The sequence below is a fragment of the Musca autumnalis genome, unplaced genomic scaffold (assembly GCF_047663935.1).
Source record: "Musca autumnalis isolate F117 unplaced genomic scaffold, ASM4766393v1 scaffold_3, whole genome shotgun sequence".
NCBI lineage: Eukaryota > Metazoa > Arthropoda > Insecta > Diptera > Muscidae > Musca > Musca autumnalis.
Window position 1 is genome coordinate 140,480,893 of NW_027411866.1, and position 27,087 is coordinate 140,507,979.

Below are 27,087 nucleotides of genomic sequence, written 5' to 3' on the forward strand. Positions count from 1 at the left end.
ACGCAAAATAACAAATATAAAAACACTTCTTTTATTTTCAGAATTTCGTAAAACGAAATCGTATAATGTGCTAATCTAATGCTTTAATGGTTTACATTCGGCGTCGTTTCGTGATTTCGCGTGGAATCAAGCTAAATTTATCATGATTTCGCATACAAAAATTAAATCATCTCATTTCGTGATTTCAGCGAAATCAACATCGAAATCACATTACACATGATATACAACCCTGCTTTTGCCTAAAAAAGTACCAAAAGTTGCAACACTTTTCACGCATCACAATAAACAAGATGGATATGCGAATTGCTGCAACATAAAATTTTAGTATCAAAATTTGTAAACAACGTGAAAAAATATTAAATTACTTTGCTACAATGCTATTTTTCATTTTGTTCCCGTACTTTTTTAATGGTAATTTTAGAAAATAGGTCGAATGGTCAAAAATTTCTTCCCCATACAAATTTTCTTAAAAATACGGGGACGGAAAACCGTTCACGTACACTAAAAAGTTGTAAAACGTTCACTTCTCTTTAAACGAAAATGGCGCTGGATGACGCTCTCTTTAAAAACTTTTTACACGACAAATTTGGGCGAGTAAAAAAATAGTAACATGGTTGCCGGCGTCTGATTGGCTGATACGCCGACTTTGACATTTGTTCCAGTTTTTTGACGTATTTTCCATTTTTTCGTTCCCGAACTATTTTAAAAAACTTGTGTGTGAGAACAAATTTTTTGCAGTTCTCTCTTTTACGAGTTTTACTATTAAAAAGTACGGGAACGAAGCTAATATTAGATACCAATGAACATGCTTGCTGCTAGTTTCTACTAGGTCAAAATTGTTATTCGGCGCTATTTTTGTTTAAGAAGTGCAAGTATTGCTAGATTTCGGAGTACGGGAACGCATTTTTAGCTCTAAACTGGAAAACTACTGCAAGTACTAATATTTTGCAGGTTCTGAGCGCAACTTTTATCTATCAAAATTTATTGTTATGATGTCTTAACGATAAAATCATTATTTATTTTTTTATTTTTTTTTTTTTTTTTTGGTACTATACACAATTAATATGATATATAGATAATTTTACGATAATTTTCCAAATAAAGTTGTAAAGTTCTATATTGTCGTATATTTCTGATGTTTAATTCAATTTACAACAACTTGTTTTGAAAATTAATGTTCAATCAGCTGCATCTACCTTGATCATTGTGATATGTTTGAAATCAACAAAAAATAAGTGTAAACACCGGGGTGTATTTCAGGATTTCATGAAATCCAGTGGATTTTGGAGCGCAAGTGTTAACTTGGCATAAAAAGTACTCTGTTCCTTTACTTTTGGAAATGGTAAAACCCGCAAAAGTAGTAAAAGATGTAAACTGCTCCCATATGAATTGTATGGTGTCAGAAGTAAAGGAACGCTTTCCGAGTAAAAGTGGTAAAACTTGAAGATTCTTGCACGTAAAGGAACAGAGATAAGGCTTTTAAGGCCTGCGTACATAAGCTGCCTTGCCTGGTTGCCTTGCTTTCCTACTTTATTTCTGACATAATAAAAATAATAGAATAAAGAAGGCCAAGCAAATTTCAGACTGGGTTGCCCTTTTCTTTTTTATTCTTTTATCAGAAGCAAGCAAGGTAAGCAGGCGAGGCAGCTTATGTAGGCAGGCCTTTACTTTTACCGAAAAATTGTACGTGTGTTTTTATATCGTGCGCATATGGTCTTGGTAACCCGGCGCCTTAATTAGTACATTTTATAAATTAATTTATAAAATATGTTCAAAATAAATAAATAAATAATTGTACGTGTGAATTCCAAAATTTTTTCAAGTATCGTCATCTCTATTTGTAACCTATTTTGGTACTGAAAAAGTAGTATACTACTAAAATTTCCATTGCTGATTTGATGTTACAAAAAACAATGTACAGATCCCTATTGAACGACGCAAATGTCAACTGTATTCTTGGTGCCAGAGAAAAGTGAAAATCGTTTATTTGTGTGCGCCAAAATCCAGAAGTTTTCCTCAATTCATGGGCCAGACAAATTTATCATTATGCAAAAGAAACAAATATAAAGGAAATTGAAAATTTACATTTACATTTTTATCGGGAAATTAAGAATATTTGTGTAAGCAGGTTCGACAGCAATAAGTTGTGTATGTGTATGTAAAAAAGCTACACAGAACTGACGAACTGATAGAAAAAGGAAAGGAAACAATATTGAAAGAAAATCCTAAACTCTTCGAATTTCACCAAAGAAAAACTTACTTTTTTGGGGAAATGTTTAATAAATTGTTGCAAAAGTGGCGTTTGTAAGCGATAATTTAAGTTTTGAACGTTATTTTCTTCAGAAAATGCAGGTAAGTTTATCATCTGTATATTTTGGGGGACTCTTGTAACCTCCTCTGTGTGAATGAGTGTGTGTATGCGTACGCCAGAAAACTCCAGACAATTGCCCTCCCAAAGCGATGCCTTTTAGTTTGTTAGCTTCTTGTTGTAGAAAAAATAAGCGTCTGTCTGTAAGGTGTTTTCTTTTACGTTGACTGCTCACTACTCCACATAACACATAACCTTATCATAAACTATTCTAATATGCATCTCTGTTATTCTAGCAAGTGGACGATCCTCCCTATTTACAAGTGGGCACGGAAGTCAGTGCCAAATACAAAGGCGCCTTTTGTGAAGCCAAAGTTAGCGAAGTTGTTCGCAACATCAAAGTCAAGGTTGCCTATAAACAGGGCCTTGGTTCTGGAGTAGTTTCCGATGATGACATTAAAGCAACGCCTGGACAGCTTAGGGTGGGAGCTGTTGTTGAAGTACGCCACCCCGATCGCAAAGATTACGTGGAGGCAACAGTTACAAAAATTCAAGATTGTTCCCAATATACAGTAGTTTTTGATGATGGCGATATAACGACGCTAAGACGCACCGCTTTGTGCTTGAAAAGTGGTCGTCATTTTAATGAAAGTGAAACACTGGACCAATTGCCTCTCACCCACCCAGAACATTTTGGTAATCCTGTTGTTGGAGGTAGACGTGGTCGCAGACGTGGACACATGAATGATGGCAGTTCAGATGAAGATGATGAAAGTGATGCTAAAGAGGTTGTGAATGAAAAAGAGGAACATATAGGCAAAGTTGTATGTGTGGAGACGGAATCAAAGAAAAAAGACAAAGAGAAGTGGTTTCCAGGTTTAGTAGTTGCTCCCACAGCTCAAGCTACAGTGCGGATTCGTGTTAAAGATGAATATTTGGTGCGTTCGTTTAAAGATGGGCGTTATTATACGGTACCGAAAAAGGAAGCAACTGGTTTTACCAGGGAAGCAGCTGCCAAACAAGATGGCCCTGCAATCCAGGCAGCTTTAGAATACCTTGATAGTGATGTACTACCGCCACATTGGGAACGGGATGCCTTATTTGCCCTAAGTAATACATCAAGTGAAAATGAAGATGAGATTGATTCAGATTCTTCAGATGACGAACCACGTGAAGAGAAAGATCGTTTTGTTGCCCAATTATATAAATACATGGATGATCGTGGTACGCCATTGAATAAAGTACCATCAATACAAAATAAAGATGTTGATTTATATCGCCTTTTTCGTGCGGTGCAAAAACGAGGAGGTTATAATCGTGTCACAGCTCAAAATCAATGGAAATCGATTGCGGTACGTTTGGGCTTTCAGCCAGTCACCGTTAGCATTACCAATTTGGTTAAACAGGCCTATAAGAAATTTCTCCAACCCTATGGAGAATTTCATCGTAAATTGGGTTGTTCCATGCTAATGTCACCACGTAATTCCAATCGCAGTAAAGGTCGCAGTTTAGTACGGGCTAATTCAGTTGCTTCACCAAAACCCCAAGAAACTCAGAGAGAATCATCCATGCCAATTAGTAAATTGGCAACTAATTCGACATCCAGCGCAGCTTCAACATCAGCTGCGGCTGCTGCAAACACCGCATCCCTATCGACGTCCAATACCAATGTTTCAATTACTGAAGAATCAGAAAATACCAGCGAATCTAGTAGCCAGGATAATACAAATAAATCGAAACGTAAATCATCTTTGGGTGGATCTTCAACAGCTGGATCCAGTAGTGGCATTGCTGCTGCTGGTAGTAAAGTCAAGGGCATGGTAGAAAAATATGATGAAAAGAATTTAAAAGATGATGGAGATGTTCCACTGTCTAAAATAAAAGCCGCTGCTGCTTCCAGTGCAGCGAACAAGGACAAAGCTGAAGAAAACAATAAAGAAAAAGAGAAGGAGCGTGAAAAAGAACGCGATAAAGTTGAGACGGAGAAAGAAAAGGAAAAAGATAAAGAAAAGGATAGTGGTAGTTCGAAAGATTCATCGGGACATGCTACAAGAGATTCATCGCCCTCGGGTAAGTTATGAAATAAATATTATTTTTTTAAACGCTCAAAATGAACGTTCGTTACATTATTTTATTTAAGGACAAATACCACAAAATAGAGATAGGGGAATAAATTTGTTAATTTTTTCAGAATTGTAGTCACTTTGATGCAATTGCCTACATGAAAAATGAGTCGGATAACGTGTCTAGCATTTGAACTACTTGTAAGCTCGAAGGATTTAGTGCGGGATAGGTCTGTATTGAACAGAATGGTGCAATAGGGAAGTTAAAGAAAAACAGTGCATCCGAATTTCGATAGCTTGTGTCAGCGTTGCTCACCTTAATGAAATTGTCAGTCGGGTAACGTATTGTTTTACAGCCCAGACTGTTCCAGTTTGGCAGTACCTAACACTAAACCAACCCTAGGGTACCACCGTGGTGCAATGGTATGCACACCCGCCTTGCACCCTAAAGGTCGTGGGTTCGATTTCCAGGCCAGGCAACACCAAATTTTCAACGGTGGCAAAATACCCCTCAGTGATGTTGGCGACATTTCATGAGTATTTCAGCCATGTAAAACTTCTCTACAAGTGGTGTTCTTAGGACACGCCGTTCGGACTTGGCAATAAACAGTAGGTTCCATATCATTGAGCTAATATGAATCGGGGTGCACTCATTGATATGAGAGAAGTCTCCCCTGTCCCATCTGGGATGTTTGTGAAACAATTATTATTATATTAACCCTAAACCAACATTCATTAACAATTTCAGACAGTGTGTGGTAACTTCAAAGGCAATAACGTTCCGTTGTGGCACAACTTCGTTCCCCATACGTTAAAGCCCTCTGTTGAATCAACGACAGCTGATTCAACATGACCATAAATTGCAGCTGATCGTTATTAGCATAAACTGATGGTAACATCATCAACATAAAAACAAAGTAAAACCTGATGGCAACGTCATTGTTGTCATAAGAAAAAACAAATAAAGTACAAAAGACAGTCTGTCACAAATAAACGTTTTTGCAGTGTTTTTCTTTTATTAAATATTAGCAAATTATATTTGCCAATATTAAACACCCTCAATTCCTATAGTTGCTGGTTTTGCAATAAGGAAAACACGGTTGTTCTTTTAGTATTTTTAACCGTCTTCAGTCCAGCTACAGTACGGGTCTCCTTTGCAGGCAGGACCACCCTGCCCGTTTTCCAGACTTCGGGAAAGATGTGGGTGGCCAGCAACAAGTTGATGGCTTTGGTGAGATACTCGACTCCCGGATTATCAGGATGTTTCAGCATCACCATGGAGATTCCATCAGGGCCCAAAGCTTTGGGTGATTTAGCGTTCGTTATGACATTCGCAACATCATCCATTGTGAATTGTTGTGTTTCCAGCTCGGCAGAAAGAGATCTAATGCGGCCTAGTACTGTTGAGCAACATTTCGGATCAGTCAGGGAGATGTCATGACTTCCTTTTTTCCATGGTTCGAGAGTGACTCAACCGTTGCCCACAATTCACTTATGCCGGTCCCAAAGTTGCAACTTTTCGTTCCGCTTATGCTAACCGAACAACCTGTTAACTTCCAGTGTCCGCTTCCTGGGTTTGCTCAACTAAGCCTATCTCGCTCATTTGCAAATCCCGTCGGCTCCCCTGAGAAATTTGGTCTCATTTCAGCTATTCGACCACGTCTTTTCTGCTACCCGAACATCTGAAGGGTTGAGCAGATCTCTGAAGCGGTTGTTAGTGAATTATCTGAAATTAGGCCAATTAACTTTACATGATTGATGAAAGTGCGGCATTCAGAGGCGATGAAATATAGCTGTCTGCGGATTGAGGAAATGGTCTGACCCAAGGGAAACCGCGGGTAATTCTGGTAGGATCATCCTCATTGGCAGTGCAAAACGTATACTATACGCTTCTGTTACGCTTAAAGTTCCCCCTTTTTGTTTTAGGCCAATCTGGTACAAAAAATCCACTGTCGTGGGATAGCACTCCTATAGTTGTTAGTTTTGCAATACTATTTTAATAGATAAAACTCAAGTGTTCTTTCAGTAGATGTATTTTTATTTTCAGTCATATTCGGAATCAAGTTGTTGCATAAAATATTAATTTTATGAACATTAATTCAACAAAACTTTAACACGATGATAGGCATTTGAGAGGACACCTCTTAAATTCCAAATATTTGCAAATGATTCTGGTTGGACATTGTAAGCTGAATCGACAGCCTTTGACCAAATTTCTACCTCCTGTCCTTTGAGTTTGGCATCAACGGGTATACGAGCTGTCCACAAAGACCAACCATAGTGACGTCCATCAGGTTCGTTTTCTTGCTCTAACGCAGCTACATGCCATGATTTACCCTTGTCTGCTGTCAAGTCAACGCGTACAATACGACGGCCACCACCAGACCAGGCATAACCACGCACTTCAACAAAACCATCTGCAGTAACTTTTACTTTTTCTCCTGGCAGTGGGGTGCAAATCGCCGATGTTACAGGCATTGCTTGAATAGCTGGTGATTTTGTGAAATCCACGGTATCCCAATCAGTGCTGGGACTGAAACCTTTATAATCGTTTTGTTGCCAGTGTGAATTGGATTCATGATCAGCAACAACAATACGTGTTAGCCATTTGACATTGCGTGCACCCACAGTTCCGGGTACTATGACGCGTATTGGGTAGCCATGATCACGATTTAGAGGTTTATCATTCATTTCATAGGCTAAAATAACATCACCTCTTTCATCCAAAGCTTTGGAGAGAGGTATGGAAGCACCATATGGATTTGAAGTGGGATCTAAATCAGCTCCTTCTAGGATCACGTGAAGATTTTCATTTGGCTGTACACCCATGGCTAATAAGACATCACGCAAACGGGCTCCAGACCATTTGGCATTACCAACGGCTCCAGCACCCCAAGAGAGACCTGTAATAGAACATACTATTAATTTTCTTCTCATTTTCTTAATGATAATCTCTTACCTTTAACACTCTTAACTTCTGTCATTTCGGAACGTCTATTACCACCACACATTATGGCTGCGGTAACGCTGTGCTTAGGCAATGCTTTGATATCATCAAAACTCAGAACCTTTTGATTTTTGTTAGCTCCTGCTTTATCTGTTTCAACTTCTACTTCCAATTCATAGGTCTTTACATCAATAACTGGCACTGGCAAATGATTTCTTACGTAGAAGAATTCATTGGGTGTATAGAAATTATCGGCTAATATTGTCAACGGAGGTTCAGCATTAAAAGGCCTTTCAGAGGCAGGTTTTAATAAAGGATGCCTTTTGGGTTCATGGGCCCATGGTGAACCCATATCTTCGGTAGATACTTCATCTTCTGGTGAAATGTTACCAATACGATAAGATTCCAGTAGAGTTAAAATCTCCTTTGTATTGTGTTGTTGATAAATTGCCCAAAACGGATCAATGGCACTACCGGCACCCAACATAATTTTATCACTACCCGGATGTTTTGGTATGAAATCGGTAATATCATATACACCGATACCATAGGTTACCCAAATACCTTTCTCCAGGCTATTGTGTTTTTGTACATCTTCCAATTTGAATGTTGGCAAATCTTTACGTTCCGTAGAATGCCATTGCTTATAGGTTTCTTCGTCATCATCACCCGCATTCTGATTGGAATTTTGTGTTTGAATTGTTGTAGCTGCTGCTGTTTTTTCTGTCTTATTTGATTTTTGCATAGCTGCCAGTTTTAGTTTTTCCAAATTATCGAAAAACAAATAGCCCAGTGTTATGCCACCCAATGTAAAAAGGGTATAAACGGCTGTTTGATTTTTCGCAGGTTTTGCATTACCAGATGCATACCTATATTGTTGTTTTTGTTGGCCATTATTGTGATTGTTGTAAAGTGAGGTATTGCATAAACCCGAAGATAAACATCTTAAACCAGGTTTATATGCATTTCTTATATTGTGTGTAGCTTTTATTAGGAAGCTCATTGTAATAATCTAAAAGTAAAAATATGATAAATTAGTCACTTGTTTTTTTAGGGGACTAGGTTAGATTCAAAAACGCTTCTATGAGATTGTTATAAACAGCTACTTCACTTTGGAGACCTTGTGGTCCATTGTGTTTACCCTAATAGATTGCTGAAAAGTGAAGTCGAAGAAAATAGATAATTGTGAACGAAAGGAAGAAATGACAGAAGTATTCAGAAAGACGGTAAAAAGGTAACGATTTTTGTTTAGAGAGGTTTGACAGAAGGTTGTCAGAGATTGGATCTTGTGGTCGATAAGTGTTCGATTGTCTCCGTTTCTTCTTTATCTTCACATAACTCCTTGAACAGGAGTGTGCTCTTGGCTGCCAGTTTCTGCACTACCGGTGTTGTTGTAACAGTATTTTATATGTTATTTTTCTTGCTTAATCTGCCTCTGGGTCTATCTCCAGCTCTTCAAATGTGTCAGATATACTGGAGTTAATTGAGTAGGAGGTTCAGATATACTGGAGTTAATTGAGTAGGAGGTTTGGCGGGGCAGCAGATGTTTTGCACGATGTCATCCATCCTTGCTGAACGGCTGCACCATCAAGAGCGTAGTGGCAGCAGACTCTCCTCAGCTGCAATTTATGGGGTAAGTTCTCCGAGGACCGCATTCACACATTCGTTTATGGCATCCTGCAACTGCATCCGTGTGTATGATATTTAAATTTGCTTGATAGGCTTCCTAGATCATGAGGATCCCTCTTGACATGCCTGGGTGGGGATCCTATCCACAATATAATAACACCCGAGCAAGTACTGCAACGAAAGCATGCCATTTTGTTCTCCTTTGTTTCCTCATGCAGAAGGTCCACTGAAGAAATGAGGCACCCTCTTGCAGTTCGCAGGGCGGCATTCTGACAGGTTTGCACTTATATTTGCGGGTCAAACTGTTGCCACATAGCTTACCACAGACCGAACTATCTCGTTATATAAGTTTTCTTATTTCTACATCTCAGCTTATCGCAGATAGCTGTGGCATGCGCGAACGACATGAACATGCTGTCGAATGTCGGAGCTCATGTCACCGGTGCTGCCTCTCTGTGGACGTTGTTTAGAGAGATACTACGTTTTGCTCAAAGCATCCCACCACACCACATAACCATACCTAAAAATTGGTCGTACTATAGAAAATCCAATGGTCTCAGTCCCCACCTCTTTCCAATGGAATTATTGCATGGATATGGAGCTATTAGACCTCTATTAGAATGTTCCATGACATTCCTTTTTCAAGATAATTGTTTGTCAGATTTTTTAATTGAAGGAAGACTGATCAGATTGCCTTGGATACCTTACCAGATCTGACTAACCTTATCACAAAATCCATGTTGAACTGCCGCATGAAGTGACATAAAGGTGGCATATAGGTTGCTTCCGTAATAGATCGGAAATAAACACAAGGTATCGAGCGGTTTTTAGACTTCATAGAATGGCAACTGAGTGGTTTATGGGCCGCTGACTATCCACGTAGATCGCCAACGATCCAACTATGTCCCTTTCCATGTTGTCTATCAGTTCTGTAGCTTTTTTGCTTGCAAAGATCTCCACCTGAAAGACAATACAATATTCGTTCAACCTGTATGAGAGCCGTAAGGTGAAGTTATCGCTGTAGACGCCTGCTTCTGTTCCAGATAACATCTTGGAACCATCGGTATATACCTCTATAGAGAGTTGAGGTGGGTGAGTTGGCGTGCTCTGTCTTTGTTGGGTTCACTCCAAGATCACTGTTGTGTGTCCATATCGATAGTTTGAATAGAGTTCATCGCATGAGGAACTTCCCGTTGATCATTGTGACCACGTCGTCACCACAAGCGATCGTTTTTATTATACCCTCAGCATTTATGCTAACGAGGGTATATACATTTTCATACGGGCAAAATAATGGTTTTAGACCCCAAGTATGTTTGAACGAAATCCGTTTCAGACAATTTGGAGTCGATTTAACAATGTCCGTCCGTCTGTCTGGCTGGCTGGAGCGCACGATAACTCTCGAACGGATCAACCGATTTGGTCCAAAATTTGGCATTCGTAATATTTTGTCCAAACTTAGTTCAAGTTCGAAGATGAGCTATATCGGACCACTCCTTCAGGCAACTCCTCCACAAAAGTTGGAAAATGTTCGGAAAAATTGTGCGCGATAACTCTTGAAGAGAGTAACCGATTTGATCCATACCATGCAAATCGCGAAATTTCTTCCAGACATAGATAATTTCCCAATGTGGACTGTATCGGTCCACTCCTTCCGATACCTCCTACACAAAATTTCGGAAAGGTTCAATTAAGGATCTTCTCTCGGATAGCGTTGATTCTTTATGCAAACATTTGTATTCATTGCCCCCATTACGACGCTACAATTTTTTTCAATGGCAAATCCATACTTCCTGAGCAAATGCCTGAATTCTGTAAAAAGCCCTACGGCACCATGTGTAGTGCATGGGGCACACGATAACTCTCGAAAGGATCAGCCGATTCGGTCCAAATTTTTCCATCCAAACTTAGTTTAAGTTCAAAGAAGAGCCATATTGGTCCACTCCTTCCGGTAGCTTACCCTTAAAAGTGCAAAAAAAGTAATAGAATGTTACGTACGATAATCTTGAACGGAGCAGCCGATTTGGTCCAAACTTTGGATCTGAAACTCTTTAATACATAATTATTGGTGAAAAGTATTTTGGTTACGTAGCCGGCATTTAATTCAATTTTGGTAATAGATTAAAGTTTCAATTCACACAGGCTGAGGGTATAACTCGGTTATGTTAATATTAGAACGGACTTTAGGGTCAATTTAACTTTTAAGGGACTTGATAAGAAAATATGATGAACTATTTAGCTTATACAGAACACACAGCTATCTTCAATGGCCAGCTTGGCCGCTTTGCACGTACAAGGCCTTAGCAGAACATCAACCAACCAATAGAAGAAAACATCTTAATAAGATCCTCGACTTTCTGATTCTTGAAATTGTACCGAGCAAAAAATCCACTAGACCATACGACTACGGTGAAAATTGAGCTTCGTAAACTATTTGAAATTTTAACTTATTTTTGAAAATAAAGTTGTAGCTGTTGTCTCGGGCTACAATTTCCCTGAAAATATTACTCAGAAAAAACTTTGTTTTCATGGTAAAAAACACGAAAATGTAGAAAATTCATATTTTGTTTGGTTTGGTCATATTTTTGTTTTCGATCCAATGCTAAGACAAGATTTGTAGCCAAGACATTGGTTAAGAACTCTTTTGTACAACGCAAACGAATAAAACACTCCTTCAGGCAGTTTCGGTCTTGTGAAACTGTAATTTTTCGGAAAAATATTGAAAAATGACCAAAAATGACTCGACTTTCCAGCTTAAGCGTAATGGTATAATGCGTTAATGTCTTTGACAATATGATGGGACATTTTGCGAATAGATATCTTCAGGCAGAATACATGTTTTTGTCCGTTTTAATTAAATGGCTTTACTCCAGTGACTACACGATTCTTTCCATCCCAAATTTAGATGTGTTGTACTGGCGTATTTGTTGGCTCTATTAGTTAACATCTTTAGAGTTGATTGAACTTTTAAAAGAAAAAGTTATGCCCCGTTTTCTTTGTAAAGTTCCTATTTTTGAGAAATTATAAAATTAATTTGTATTGCCTAAAAAGTATGGTCTTTGAAACCAGTTTATATATCTGTTGCGAAAAAATGGAAATTTTTTAATAATCTTTGAACGAAAATATACGAATTCCATCAATCAATTTTCGTTAATTAATTAACATGCTACCACGATTTTTATATAGAGTATTGGCATAATTATTTTGTAGATGCGCGTGCTATACAACGACCAATGAACATGCTGTGCTATCATATCAGCACCTAATTTGCAATGTTAGTTGACCTCTCTTGAATTTAAATCGCCGAATAGCAGATAAGAAATTCCAAAATACTGCCTTGTGATTGCGTTGAATTTTGGAAAACTTTTGAGAAGGAAAATGTTTCATTATGGAAACATATTTTTAAGATTATTTATTACTATTGAAAACGTTTGCTGGATTTTTTTTATGGAATTTATTTATTATCCATTGAGTTGTTCGTTATTACCTCTATTCAGACTTTGTTTTCTCTTAATAAACTTATTTACTTCTGTTAGTTTCACTTTTTACTTTTTATTAAAATGATCAATCAGACTGTCGGCAACTTTATTCCCCTTTTGTTATTGTTGTGTAGTGGTTCTGCGGTGTTAGTGTATTTACAAATGTCAACATATAGACTGAAGATGATAATTGTCATACAAAGCGAAATGTGAAATGAAACCACAAAAAGCTTTATGTGGATGTAGAATGGGGGGCATAATGTACATGCTAAAAGAAAAGCTTTTAAACTAAGCCATCAACCATATAAAAACTGAATGTGTAGTTTTTTTAATTCCAATGTAATTTGGCATGTAGGTCCCAGTCCGTACTAGAGTAGTTTTATGAAAGAAATGTCATTAAAATATGCCTTCTTAGATCGAGTTCCCCACTAGCAATATCATAAAAATACTCTAGATGGCACGCCAGCGGGTTCTTTTGTACCGGCTGATAACCCAGCATCATATGCAGCTATAACAACAACAACAACTGGTGCGCACCATGAGTCTCGACCGAAGTACCCACTGTGGGCCAAAATTTGGAAGATCGTAGTATTTGTTCAAAATGTACAACAATTTCGAAGATGTACTTGTTGTTGTTTCAGCATGAAACCTACGTAGAAGCATATGTTTGATTTTGGGTTGGCAGCCACTTCCCGAAACACTATGGTTTTGGGTCAATCTGGTACGAAAGAATCCACTGCCGTGGCATACTACAGAAGATGTACAAGATTGTTGAGTCCAGTAGTGCGATTCTGTAACTCCTTAACGACAGAATTAACGACAAATGTCGATAGTTAACGACAATTTTCGTTAAGTGCTATTCTGTATACCAATTTTACCGATTTTTGTCGGTAAATTTTGTCGTTAATTACCGAAAATGATTGTTAAGTTAACAACCAAAAAAAAGTAGTCGTTAAGTCATAACGACAGTACAATATTTCGCTGATTTCTTTTAACAACGGCGTTTTTATATGAACATATGTTATGTTGATAAGGAGGGTACACAAGGTAAATTCCGCCTTATTGAGAAAAATCTTCTTAATGCATTTACATAAGTGTTAACTGTGTAGAATAAAACAACAGGGGCAGCTTCCCCACTATTGTGCTTTCGACAGCGCCGATTTTATTGAAACTGCATAAAGATCACCAACTGAATGTGTTGTTTTTTTTTTTTAATTCCAATGTAATTTGGTATGTAGGTCCCGCTCCGTACTAGAGTAGTTTTATGAAAGAAATTTCATTAAAATATGCCTTCTTAGATCGAGTTCCCCACTAGCAGTTTCATAAAATTACTCTAGATGACACGGCAGCGGGTTCTTTTGTACCGGCTGCTAACCCAGCATCATATGCAGCTATAACAACAACAACTTAAAAATATTTTTGCTTAAAGGCAATTAATTTATTTATACATTTTTTAAATTAATTTGTAAAAAAAAACAAGTAATTTCGATATTTTCCGAATAATGAATGTATCAATCGCTTTTCTAGGTTCGAATGTTTCAGCCAAAAAAGACAAATCTCAACGTAAACAATCATCACAAAGTGATGATAAACGTAACAAACGACGTAAAGATGAAATTGTTGTTGAAAAAATTGATACTGGAGATTTTGTTGTAGAAACAGGTGACAAATTGAAGGTGTATTATCACGAGAAGAAGGTCACATATGAGGCCAAGGTACTTGAAATAACCTTACAACGTAATACCCCCATGTATTTGGTACATTACACTGGATGGAATAATCGTTATGATGAATGGGTACCAAGAGAACGTATAGCTGAAAATCTTACAAAAGGTTCGAAATTTAAGGGAGGAGGACGTTCATCGAATAGTAATGAAAAGACAAAAGAGAATCCACCAAAACCACCAACTGCATCTTCATTCGCCTCAACAACAAGTGGTGGACCGAGCGGTGGGGGAGGGGGAGGAGGTGGAGGAAATACTGGTTCAACATCATCATCATCAGCTTCCAGTAGTAATCAACAGCAAAGTGTATCAGTATCAGGCGGAGCAGGAGCAAAAACACCAACAGCGGCTGCTAAACGCGGTAGGGGACGTAGTGATTCAATGCCACCACGATCGACCACTCCATCATCGGTGGCATCGAATTCTAGTCGCACCAAATCACCAGCCACTTCATCGGCTTTGAAAAAACGTCCACAACGTCAAATGCAGGGTAATATTAGAAGGACATCGGCAAATGTTTCAGATGTATCCATGGCCACAGAAGATGATTCAGATACTGATTCAGATGAACCGGTTAAACCTCCCAATCGCAATATGAAAGAATCACTTAAATCCAGGAAATCTCCTGGGAAGTCTAAAATGTCTGTGTCAGCACCAAATAGTCAATCAGAAAGCGACGATAATGATGAAGACGAAGAGGAGGAAGATGAAATGCCTTCTTCTAGTAAAACAAATACACCACGCAAGGGAAGAGATTATGATCTGTCACAGATACGTTCAGAACTCAAAGGTTTTGAAACAATTAAATCTTCCAACGAAATGGAGGATTCTACAGATATCAAAAACGAATCAAAGGACCTGCCTTTGGGTAAAATAAAAACTGAAAAATCAGAATTTGATTCAAAATCTTCAACAACCTCTGCAGCCTCATCGGTAATCATCAAAGAAGAATTGAAATCAGAAACCAAGGAGGAACCTAATAAGAGATCTTCAACAGAGATGTCTTCGGAGACGGATTCATTTGGTGATGATGAGTCACAATCTTCCGATAAAACCACACAACTGGAAAATATGCGTAAGAAATTCCAACAGCTAATCCATGCTGAAAAGTCGGCGGACAAATCAACCGTCAAGGCCCCAACATTTCCCCCAGGCGGAAATCGTGTGGTAGAGAAAATCATAAAGGAACGAGAGTCTGAGAAAAGGAATGAAGCCTCAAAAGCGAAAATAACCATTAAGGAAGAAATAAAACCTTCCATATCATCCATGAAAATAGAAATGGAATTGAAAAAGGAAAGCACACCCATCAAGGACGAAGAAAAGAAATCATTGATAGCCACAACGATTGGTTCTGAAACGAAATCTACATTAATACAACCCACACGGTTCCCCACCTCGGCAACATCGTCAATAACTCCCTCATCCACTCCCAATAAATATGCCTCGGTTATTGTGGAGAAGCCCTTATCTGCTGTAAAGAAATTGGAAACTTCATTTGCAAAGAAAGTTGAAACTCCCAAGAAATCATCTTCTCTAACTGAAAGTCAAATGTCTGTCCACACAATTAAGAAGTTCATTGAGCCAAATGTCCACAAAGAAATCTTAAAAGTGGAGCCCCCAGCAGCATGTTCACCATCTTCAACATCGTCTACATCTTCCTCAACATCGTCATCCTCTTCCTCGGCCACTTCATCTTCATCGGGCTCAAGATTTTTACCCGATATGAGTAAATTGGATATAAGTGGAACTTCATCATCCTCCAATTCGACATCGTCACCATCAAATTCAACCTCATCCTCCTCGACTACTTCCTATGTCAGTGCCGTGGTAAAGGAACAGAAATCGGGCAATGTCATGGCTGTAAATAAGCCACCATCACCTGATATTTATGAATTTAAAGACACCGAACCATTTGAATTTGAAATACGTAAATCACCAATGGTAACTGCAGGTAGCAGCGCCAGTAGCTCATCAGTAATTACAGCCAACTTGGGTAGCTCTTTAACTGCATCATTGGCTGCTTCTTCGTCATCTACAGCATCCGCTGGATTTGGAACTGGAACTACTAACACTAGCTCAGCGGCACAACGCTTGAAGGTTTCTTCAGCCAAAACCACGGAACACCATATGTCATTGGCACAAAATCCCATGGCGACCATAGTGAAAAGTAAAAAACGTGGTTCACCCATGAAGGAATCGGTTATTGAAAAATCCAAACTCTTGAAGTTGGAAGATAAACCACCCACCAATCCCAGTCCCCTGGTGCAGGATGCAAAACTTGTACATCATTCCTCCATGACCGCGGTGGGTCCAACAACAACAATTGTTAAGACTCAAACAAGTGCAATCAGCAAGACGATTGGCGGTGGTACAACAATAATGCATGCCCCTGCTTTGCCCAAAACCACAGCACAATTGATTACACCAGCCTCAAGTGCGTCGTCATTACTGGCTCCAGTCATATCAATACCACAAAAACACAGTTCTACAGATACAACATCTGTTTTTGATGCTTTACGCAAATCTCCAAGCTTCAATTTGAATATTAATGATTTGAACAAAGAATTGGCTCAAACTGTTCAAGAAACCACAAGAGCTCTAACGGATGCTTTGCAAACACCTCAGTCGCCACAGGTCATTGTACCAAATAATCCAAATGAAAGTACACCAACAAAAATGATTACCGTCGGATCAGTTTCGGGAACAAATTTAAAAGCAGCACCACCTCTGCTACAAACACCCCCTCCTCCACAGTCATCTTCGTCAACTGCAACAACAACAACAGCAAGTGGTTCAACCACATCAACATCAATTTCCCAAGCAACGCAATCGCCCAAACTTACCACACCGCCCAGTACTAGTACCAATACCACTGCCAAGCCTCAAGTAGGAAGTCCTTTTATTGAAACCAGAAGTGTTTTCGAATTATCCTTTGGAGCTGGTAGCAGTGGTCGGGAAAATAAATTCGAACTTGAGAATGCCAAGGTATTGCTTTCAGCAACAGGTGGTGTGTTTGATTTGGATGTTTCCAAACTGGAAACTAAACCTTCAACCTCATCCATTGCTGACAAAGTCTTGAAAGCCATTTCCCAAAAGAAAGAGGAAGAAGAGAATAAGAAACAAGAAGAATCAAGGAAAGAAAAAGAGAGCACACCATCAGAAACTAAGGACCAAACCAAGGACTCTATTATTAGTACCAGTCTCACGGGTCTTTCCACAATACCACCACCACCAACTAAAAGCAATTTGGATGTGTTGTCACAACCTTCCAGTAATTTCCCCAGTACATCATCTATACTCCTAAGTGAACCATTGAAAATCAATACAGATTTAACATCGTCTGGACAAGTCTGTGCAACTCTGCTAAGTGGACCTCTTACAAATTTCTTGGCCAACAAGCGAACACCACTTACCTCGCCAGAACCGAAAATGGGTATACTCGAATCTATGGGAGGTACCAAAAATCAGCTCTCGGAAACCATACAAAAATTGGAATGTGCCATTCAAAGGCGAACACCCGTTACTAGCCATCCTGTAACACCTACCACACCTTTGTCGACTACAAACCCTGAAACCTTTTCCGAAGATAGTAACGACAGTACAGACTCCGAAAGACGTTTGGTTATTGAAGATGTGGTCGATGAGACTGCAGCTCCACAACCACAATCGACGTCCACAACACCAGTTGAACAAAAACCTAGTCCGGTTTTACTGCCCAGGACAGAAGAGTCTACTTCGTTGTCATCTAAATCAACAACAACAACAACAATGGCAACTATTGTTAGCAGCAGCAATACATTACCCATTAAACTGGAATCAGCAATGATACCCACGAAAATTGCTTATGCTGCACAACATGACATTCCTGCACCAATACCCATTAAAGCTGTAACAGCCATTACAGCGACAAGGGCCACAATTACGCCAACTATTGCATCAAATCCCACCAATATTGTCAATATAGTGGCTTCATCAAGTTTACTGGTAAACAAAACCGGAAGTGGAACCGTTGTATATCCCGGTGGCACCCTTAAACCGGTTATACAAACCAATCCACAATCAAGTAGTGGCGTGACAACCACATCCCCACCAACCATACAAAAAAGTGTAGTGGTTATGTCCAGTGCAATACACTTGCAAAATAACGCACAAGTCGGGGGTACCGAAGCCAACGCAAATATTAGCAATACAGGTCCAGCAAATGTCGCCATATCAACCCCACAAAAAACCAATCAGACCATAAGAATTAGTAGCGCAGGTAGTGGCGTAGTTTCAGCATCAAGTGCTGGTGTGCCCATAGATTTGCCAGATATACCAGCCTCTGTAGTGGTTGCCTCCTCGGCGGTACCCTCTGTTATGGCAGCTGCTCAAGCTGCTGCAGCTGCTTTACAAACCCCCAAACACACACCACAAAAACAAGTGCCACAAACACAGCCAGCATCTCATGTTACCACACCATCCTCTCTCAGTGGAAATATACCCAAACCCACACCTATTATACCATCATCCACAGCAACCGTATCAAGTCCCATGCAAAGTCTTATTACACCCGTCCAAAGTGGTGGTGGTCCCACCGCATTTGTAGCCACAACGAAATCATTTGAAAATTCCACCACCATTCGGCCCATTGTACCGCAAATAATAAAACCCATTTTAACATCCGGCAGTATACCGTTAACGGCTACAAAATCAGCTGGTGGATTTCATCCTATTACAGCATCTCCTGGTCCTCCGGCTTCTTCTTCAGGTTTTTATTTAGATCCTCGTACAGAATTACGGCCTGATGATGGTCTTAAACCTTTAATTGATATTCCGAAACCAGGTAGTAGTTCCACAACGAATCCAACAAGCAGGGGTGAAAATATCATCACCACCTCCACAAGTAGTAGTACGACGAGCAGCAATATACCCTCCACCATGGACATTACCTCCAATATAACAGACACCCACAATGATTCCATTAATCAATTACGATGTGAGGAGACCATACCGGGAAGTCCGGCTTCAGTTATAGCAGGACGTGAAGATTCTCAAGAGCGTACAGCAACATCTTTATTACCGGATCCCATGGTGGGCGGCGGCGGTGACAAAGACTTTTCAGTGTTAAGCAGTGGTAACAAAGTCACACCAACAGAATCTTCGAATATGGGATCAACGGCTATTTCAAGCGCTGCTAATGTCAACAGTTCTCCCAATGATTCTGGTAGTCAAGAAGATGAATCCAGTGAAGATATCAAAAAGGATGTGGATCTTGATAGTGGTGTATCACCACAAAAACGTAGGCGTACACGAAAACAGGGTGATGGCCACAATAGTGGTTCGTTATCACTTGATCAACAACACCACCAACAACAGCAGCAGCAGCAACATCTTCAACAACAATCCAAACGACGTCGAGCTATGACAATAAACAAAAATAAAACAGGTAAGGATGTGCTTTGATAATTTCCGTTTCAGATTTTTATTGGTAAATAACTTGGTTTTCCTCTTTCTTCCTTTGCAGCTGGTTCTGATAGCGATGACAATTCAGATAATATTTCTCAACGAAGCGCACACACATCATCTAGACATAGTTTACAACAACAATCCCAGACACAGCAAGGTTCATCATCATCAGGTTCCAAACCGTGTCCATACAACTTCCTGGTGCAATTAGGTAAGAAATGGATTTTATACGTTAATGTTTTTTTTACTTATTGTAATTAGAAAAAAACTCGTACCGGTAAAAATATCCCAGCAAAATTAAATGGAAGTGCTTCCATGTGAAATCATGATTTCACTGGTTCTTTTGCATGAGTTCAAATGAAATCGTGAAAGATCCGATCTTTTACATCGAATTATCATGAGTTGGAATGGAGTCGTGAAAAATCCGATCCTTTTCATCGAATTGTCATGAGTTCGACTGGAGTCGTGAAAGATCCGATCCTTTTCATTGAATTTTCATGTGTGCAATGGAAGTCGTGAAACATCCGATCCTTTTCATTGAATTTTTATGAGTGAAATTGAAGTCGTGAAAGATCCAATCTTCGTCATAACATTGTCATGAGTTTAAATAAATTGATAAGTATCCGTACAATAATTGATCAAATAGTCATGTACCCGAATAATTGTTTACTTGCAAAAGTAATTGTTTAAATGAAAATAAAAGTCACATAAAAGTGATCAATAGTGGCCAATTGTTATAAAACAAAAAGAAAAATATATTTTGCGTTTGGAAACCTGTTTCATTTTGTGGAATTAAAAATATGTTTAAAAGAGACCCGGTCTATAAACCATGGGCTGTACCCGCCGATCGACACCGAGCTGCGTTGGCTGGGCCATGTCAAAAGGATGAACCAATGCCACGGACATATGAATACGAGCCATTTGACGACAAAACTCCAATAGAAATACCAAGTTGAATATGATGTACCAGCCAATCAGACGCCGGCACCCATGTTACTATTTTTTACACGCTCAAATTTGTCGAGTAAAAAGTTTTTAAAGAGAGCGTCTTTCAGCGCCCTTTTGGTTTAAAGTGAATTGAACATTTTACACCTTTCTTGTGTACGGGTTTTCGGGTAAAATGTGTAAAAGTCGTAAAAATTTCCAAAGCTTTTTCGTTCTGGAACAAAGCTATAATGTATTGTTGCAAAATGTCATCACAAAGAACAAAATACCATGACAATGAACTGGTGCAAAATGCCTTGACAATGAACTGGTGCAAGATGCCATGACAACGAACTGGGGGGTTACTCTCTATTGCGATGCGTTAGAAAAATGCGATGCGAAAGGAAATTAAATGCGTATCTAATACGATTTCGTATCTCCTTTCACAAGTATTTTTGTTCCATTTTCCTTTCTGGCACCGCCGCAATCTGTGATACAAAAGCATATGTCAAAACGTGCGCTAACGCAAATATCTTGCGCTAACAAAATACCAAACGCATCGCAATACAGAGTAACCCCCCTGGTACAAAATGCCATGACAATGAACTGGTGCAAAATGCCTTGAAAATGAACTGGTGCAAAATGCCATGACAATGAATTCGTGAAAGCGTGTGTCGAATTTTCATCGATGTCATGTCACTTGCACCCATGATTGAACTCATGATTTGTCATCGCACATTTTGCTGGGATGTCGTTGACATTAGGAGGGTACGCACGTAGGTTGTTGTTGTAACAGTATATTTATTATAGTTTGTATGTTCGCTTTTCTGCTTAATCTGGCTTTGGGACTATCTCCAGTTCTAGAAATGTGGCTGCTTCGAAGGGTTATAGCCACCAAGCTAATGGATTAAGTTGAGTAAGTTTGCAGGGCAGTTGATAAGGTACCGTGTGTCGTACGGGAGATATTTTGCACCGTGTTATCGAACCTTGCCCTATAGTAATTTAGGCGACTGTACCATCCCGAGCGTAGTTGTACCAAAACTACTCCGGTTTTTCGTGGTAGCTGACGCTTCTCAGATCCGATAGATGGGGGATGTTATCCGAGGACAGCATTCACACGATAGCGGTTTATGACTTGTTGATCAAGATTTTCTCCCTGGTAACGTTGGACCTCTCGTTCTAGATCATGAAGTTCCCTCCTGACATGCCTGAATGGGGAGTCCTGTCCACCATATGGTGATTGGCTGTCATGGTAATGGCTGTCATGGTAACACCAGAGCAGGTATTCCAACGAAAGCATGCCATTATGTTGATGTACTGGTAGAACCGTTGAAGATAGTCCACTGAAGTCATGAGGAGGCGCCCTGTTGAAGTTCACAGGGCGGCATTCTGACAAGTTTGCAAATGTTTCCATTATGTTGCACATTGGCGCCGCATAGCTTACCACAGACCGACCTATCGCGTTATATGTGGTCAACAAGATTTCTTTATCTACACCCTAAGTGCTGTCGGCTAGGGTACTGAGGACCTTGTTCCAACATCTCAGCTTGTGGCAGATAGCTTTGGCATGCGCGGATGACATGAACATGCTGTCGAATGTCTTGGCGTAGTTGGTGGTAGGAATTTTGCTGCCATCGACCATGACATCTAACTCTGCTGTTGTAGCTGTTTTATAAGCATAGGTTTTTTGCTGGGTTGGCAGCCGCTGGCCGAAACACAATGGTTTCGGGTCAATCCGGTACGAAAGAACCCGCTCACCTCTGCCGTCCATGTGGTGAATAGAGCAACCGTAGATTTAGTGGCGGATGTTTGTATATGGTAAGATCGTTCAAATAAGAGTTCAGCCTTTCACAAATAATATCTGAGAAGGTACCTGTTGTTGTCAAAATCGTACAATCAACCGCGATCTCAAAGCCATCTGAAGGGGGTGGAATACAGTAGAGATAGAGATTAAACAGTTCCATGGATATCACCACACTTTGTCGAACTCGCTCTATGGGGCTTGAACTTCCTGTTCCTGAATTCCACGTACAACTGACATTCATCCAATAATTATACTCTCAGCATTTATGCTAACGAGGGTACATACACTTTGATACGACCAAAAATGTGCCTCATCGAAATAACGGTTTTAGATACCAAGTATGTTTGGACGAAGTTAGTTTCAGACAATTTTGAGTCGATTTAGCCATGTCGTTCCTTCTGTCTGGCTGGTGCGCACGATAACTCTCGAACGCATTAACCGATTCGAACCAAATTTTGTATTTCGTAATATTTTGCCTAAACTTAGTTTAAGTTCGAAGATAGGCCATATCGGTTCACTCCTTCAGCTACAAAAGTTCAAAAGTTTTCTATGAAATGGTGTGAACGATAACTCTCGAAGGAAGCAATCGATTTGGTCCAAACTTTGCATATCGTATAGCTCCTTCCAAGTATAGATCGGGTTCGAATATGGGCTATATCGGCCCACTCCTTCGGGTACCTCCCACACAAAATTCGGAAGAAGTAAAGTTTAATAGCTCCTCGCGGATCCTGTTGAAATTTGTTCAGTATATTGTCCTAGCGTCCCCCTTTAAAACGATAACATGTTTTCCGGAATAAATCCATACTTCCTGAGATAATGGTTGATTAATTGCAAGTTATCAGTTAGTGAAATATAGATGTGTTATTAGTCATGGCCTGTTTTTATTCCTATCGTGGATATTAATCTATATCCCTATTTTTTAATAAGGAAATTTATGCTATATTTTGTTTCATTGTTTATTGTAGATTGTAATTTCTTATATGTGGCCTTCGGACTTTGAAATTACCAAGAATAAATAAATAAATGGAAACCATGACGGCGCACACTAAAATGGCTAGTGTGAAATATAACTCTCAAACTTTTTTTTTTCAAAAATGTCCTACAAACCTAAACTAAATCTGCTTCCTAAAAAAAAAATTTGGTAATTTCAATAATTTGGTATAGTCCCACAAATTTCACGTATATAAAGCAAACTCGTGATACAAAATCAATATACACATAGCCCAGAAAGTCTGCGTTCACCTTACTACTTTTCAAAAACGATGCTAAAACTTTAATAAATAGGTAAATGAGAACAGTTTTTCTTTCATAAATATGTTATTGGCACTCTTTACTACAAAAATAAAAAGAAAAATTCCAGAAAATATATTATTATTACGAAGATAACGGTAAAAAAGTGTTACAACTGCTAGATTAGAGCCCCATAAACTCTGCGTTCACTTTGTATGTTGCAATAATATCTTTAGTTTTTTTGAATTTTTTTTGCAGTTTTCTCCCATTTTTAATCAATATTGTCACAACTGGTCATTCTTTGAGGTCGTTTGCACACTTAACTTAAAAAAGTAAAGTATTTTAAGAATGGAAAACAAGGGCAAAGAAATTGGCATCGATAAAAGGAAAATTCTAGGTAAATTATGGAAAAAGCTATCGAAATATTGGCGAACTGTAGGTAGAACATATTAGTCTATACATAGAGTGATAATTAACTATAAACAAATCGGAATTTTGAAGTCAAAGCCCAGATCTGGACGGTCAAAGCTCAGTTTTGGACGGTCAAAAATATTATCAGAACGGGAGGAGCGTAACATAACTAATATAAGGTGTGTACGATAACCCAATAATTTGTACAAATTCGTACAAATTTTTGCTGAATGCTGTTCGATAACAAAATTATCCAGCAAAAGAGAGCGAGTCTGGAGAGATTTTTGGAGAGTTTTGTGACTGAGAACTTGCAAATTTTTGCTGGGAAAATTTGTCCCGCAAAAATTTGCAAGTCTGATCAGCTGACTTTTAATCACATGTTCAATGTAAACAAATCGAAATGTTAACATTTTCGACCAAGAAAATTTCACGATTGCACATTTTTTTAGATTCTAAAGCGTTGTGGATAGGATTAAAGCATTAAATAAGTAAAGTGCAATTTTAAAATTTATGTTTTTGTTCCGTTTGGTTTGAAATATCAAAAGAAACAAAAACAAATTTCATACATTTTCGGAAACAGCTGACTTTCTTGCAAGTTTTTGCAAAATGCTGTTCGATAACTTTCTGCAATTTTTCTTGCTTGAGAGAGTAAAATTCACTGAGAGAGGTTGCTGGAACTGACTGAGTAATTATTGCTGGGAAAGTTATCGTACACACCTATAGTTAAAACAAACAGTCCGATAATTACTTCGAAAATTGTTGAAAATTTGAAAATGGCCTCCAAAAAAAGTATTCAGCAATCAAGTCATATTTTCGGACGAAACCATGTTCTATATGTTTGCAATGAAAGGACTTCAAACTGTTTGGAGAAAGCTCGAACAGTGCTTGAAAAACAAAATCTTGATTTACACTGTAAAAAATGGCGAGGGTGCTGTTTTGGTTTGGGGGTGTGTAGCAGCTTCTGGAGTGGACCAACTTGTATTTATTGAATCGACAATGGACAAGTATTGTTACCTAAACATCATGAAGCGCAATTTGAACCAAAAATGCAGAAGAACTTGGTTTAGCTACGAAATTTTGGTTGCAACAACACAACGTTTCAAAGCATACTGCTGAGATTGTAAGGTTTTGGCTCCTATATAATGCCCAGATCTGGGTTTTGACGTAAAAATTCCGGTTTGTTTATAGTTAATTATCACTCTATGTATAGACTAATATGTTCTACCTACAGTTTCGCCAATATTTCGACAGCATTTTCCATAATTTACCTAGAATTTTCCTTTTATCGATGCTAATTTCTTTGCCTTTGTTTTCCATTCTTAAAATACTTTACTTTTTTAAGTTAAGTGTGCAAACGACCTCTCAGAATGACCAGTTGTGACAATATTGATTAAAAATGGGATAAAACTTAAAAAAAAAACTAACAGTATTATTGCAACATACAAAGTGAACGCATACTTTTTGGGGCTCTAATTTAGCAGTTGCAACACTTTTTTACCGTTATCTTCGCAAAAATAATATATTTCCTGGAATTTTTCTTTTTATTTTTGTACTAAAGTGTGCCACTAACATATTTATGAAAGAACAACTGATCTCATTTACCTTTTTATTAAAGTTTTAGCATCATTTTTAAAAAGTAGTAAGGTGAACGCAGACTTTCTGGGCTATGTGTATTTTTTGGTCAGAGGCTGAGGGTATATCTCCGTCAGCACAGCTGACTGATACTTTCTTATTTGTTGATTATCCTGACTATGGGGTCACGGTTGGGATTGGTACGACGAAGCTCATCAAGCTCACTTAGGGCATTCAATCAGCAACTATATGGTGAGCGGCTGCAGCAGTGGTGATATCTTGGAACGTCCTTTCTGAACTTTGTAAAGCTGAAAACACATACAACGTTTGAGTAAAGTTTTGTGTTGGGCGTCGAGAAAAAAACAACAATAACAGGGCGACGCCGATACCAAAGTCCAGCGTTTATCTGTTTGTCGGCATATATTTCAAATGAATTTGAATTTTTCGGCATCATGCCCAACAGTGTGAAAACGCCAAAACGACACAAACGTTGTATGTGTTTCAGCTTAAGTCTAGGCCAGTTAGCTTTCCCATGATTGATGAAAGTGCAGTTTTCAGAAGCGATGAAATCAGGCGGTATGCTAGGCGATTTTAACGATTATTTATTTGATTAATTTATTTTAATTATAAAAACACTCGTATCGTATATAAAAATATGTCGTTGACATAATAAAGTACCCTCAGCATAGGTGGTTTTATGAAGAGTGTGTTATTTCTATTCCACACTTATATATGTATTTACATTTTATATGAAAAAACATATTTTTAATGTTATTCTATAATATATTGTATATCTTTCCCTTGCACTTTTTCAGATCCATCCCTTAGTTCTGATCAATGTATTGCGATACTATTGAAACAAATACAAGATTTACGGAAGACATACAACATTATTAAAAGTGATTTAGCCAGTATTGATAGAAGACGTAAGAAGCTACGTCGACGAGAACGTGAGAAGAAACAGCTAATGCAAAATCAACAACAAATGAAGGTGGGCACATAAGTGCTGTTGCTGTCGTTGACCAGTAAGGTGTGACAATACATCCCAATCCACCACCTGCCTTACTCCCTCGCTCAGCCTCACTTTACACACAATTGTATATGTAAATGGAAGATGAAACAACGTTGCAATTTGATTATCATCTATTAATTAAATAAGTCCCAATTTACATTAGGCGAGTTTACTTGCGGCAATTGTCAATTTGTAGGTGAGAGAGGGTGCTGAGAGGTAAAGGGTTACCATATGCCTCACCTCTCTCTCCTACAATATGACAATTGCCGCAAGTAAACTCGCCCAATGTAAATTGGGACAAACCCTTTAATTGTAAGAGTATTTTCGAAGAAAACAATTCGAAATCGAATTTCATGTATAACTTTTTTGTACGTACACAACATACATTGTTAATGTTCAAAACATAAAGAAATGTATTTACCACTAACCAATCATTTTTTGGGCAGAATGAAATTCAGATTTTAGTATAATAAAAACAACCAATACTCCAAGTACACACATCATATATTTATGTATGTATGTATGTAGTAATGTAAAAA

General features: G+C 38.6%; 2 protein-coding genes across 2 annotated transcripts; one reads left to right on the plus strand and one right to left on the minus strand.

Annotated features, from left to right (window-relative positions):
• Window positions 1-1,903: 1,903 nt before the first annotated feature.
• On the plus strand, window positions 1,904-27,022 carry htk (AT-rich interaction domain hat-trick). The gene is made up of 5 exons (XM_073974562.1): window positions 1,904-2,352; window positions 2,605-4,378; window positions 13,954-19,575; window positions 19,654-19,806; window positions 26,352-27,022. Exons 1-5 carry the CDS (start codon window positions 2,347-2,349, stop codon window positions 26,537-26,539), a joined length of 7,743 nt encoding a protein of 2,580 aa, XP_073830663.1. The 5' UTR covers window positions 1,904-2,346; the 3' UTR covers window positions 26,540-27,022.
• shop (sulfite oxidase) lies at window positions 6,389-12,605 on the minus strand. The gene is made up of 3 exons (XM_073974563.1): window positions 12,435-12,605; window positions 7,331-8,330; window positions 6,389-7,274 (listed from the first exon to the last, which is right to left on the minus strand). The coding sequence occupies exons 2-3, from the start codon at window positions 8,319-8,321 to the stop codon at window positions 6,466-6,468; spliced, it is 1,800 nt and encodes a 599-aa protein (XP_073830664.1). The 5' UTR covers window positions 8,322-8,330; window positions 12,435-12,605; the 3' UTR covers window positions 6,389-6,465.
• Window positions 27,023-27,087: the final 65 nt, after the last annotated feature.

Excerpts from the sequence above, each read along its gene's own strand:
- htk (XM_073974562.1), top strand. Across the intron at positions 19,576-19,653 it reads AATAAACAAAAATAAAACAG|CTGGTTCTGATAGCGATGAC; the intron begins GTAAGGATGTGC and ends CTTCCTTTGCAG. Across the intron at positions 19,807-26,351 it reads CAACTTCCTGGTGCAATTAG|ATCCATCCCTTAGTTCTGAT; the intron begins GTAAGAAATGGA and ends GCACTTTTTCAG.
- shop (XM_073974563.1), bottom strand. The coding sequence starts at position 8,321 with ATGAGCTTCCTAATAAAAGCTACACACAATATAAGAAATGCATATAAA. Across the intron at positions 7,275-7,330 it reads AGAAGTTAAGAGTGTTAAAG|GTCTCTCTTGGGGTGCTGGA; the intron begins GTAAGAGATTAT and ends GTTCTATTACAG.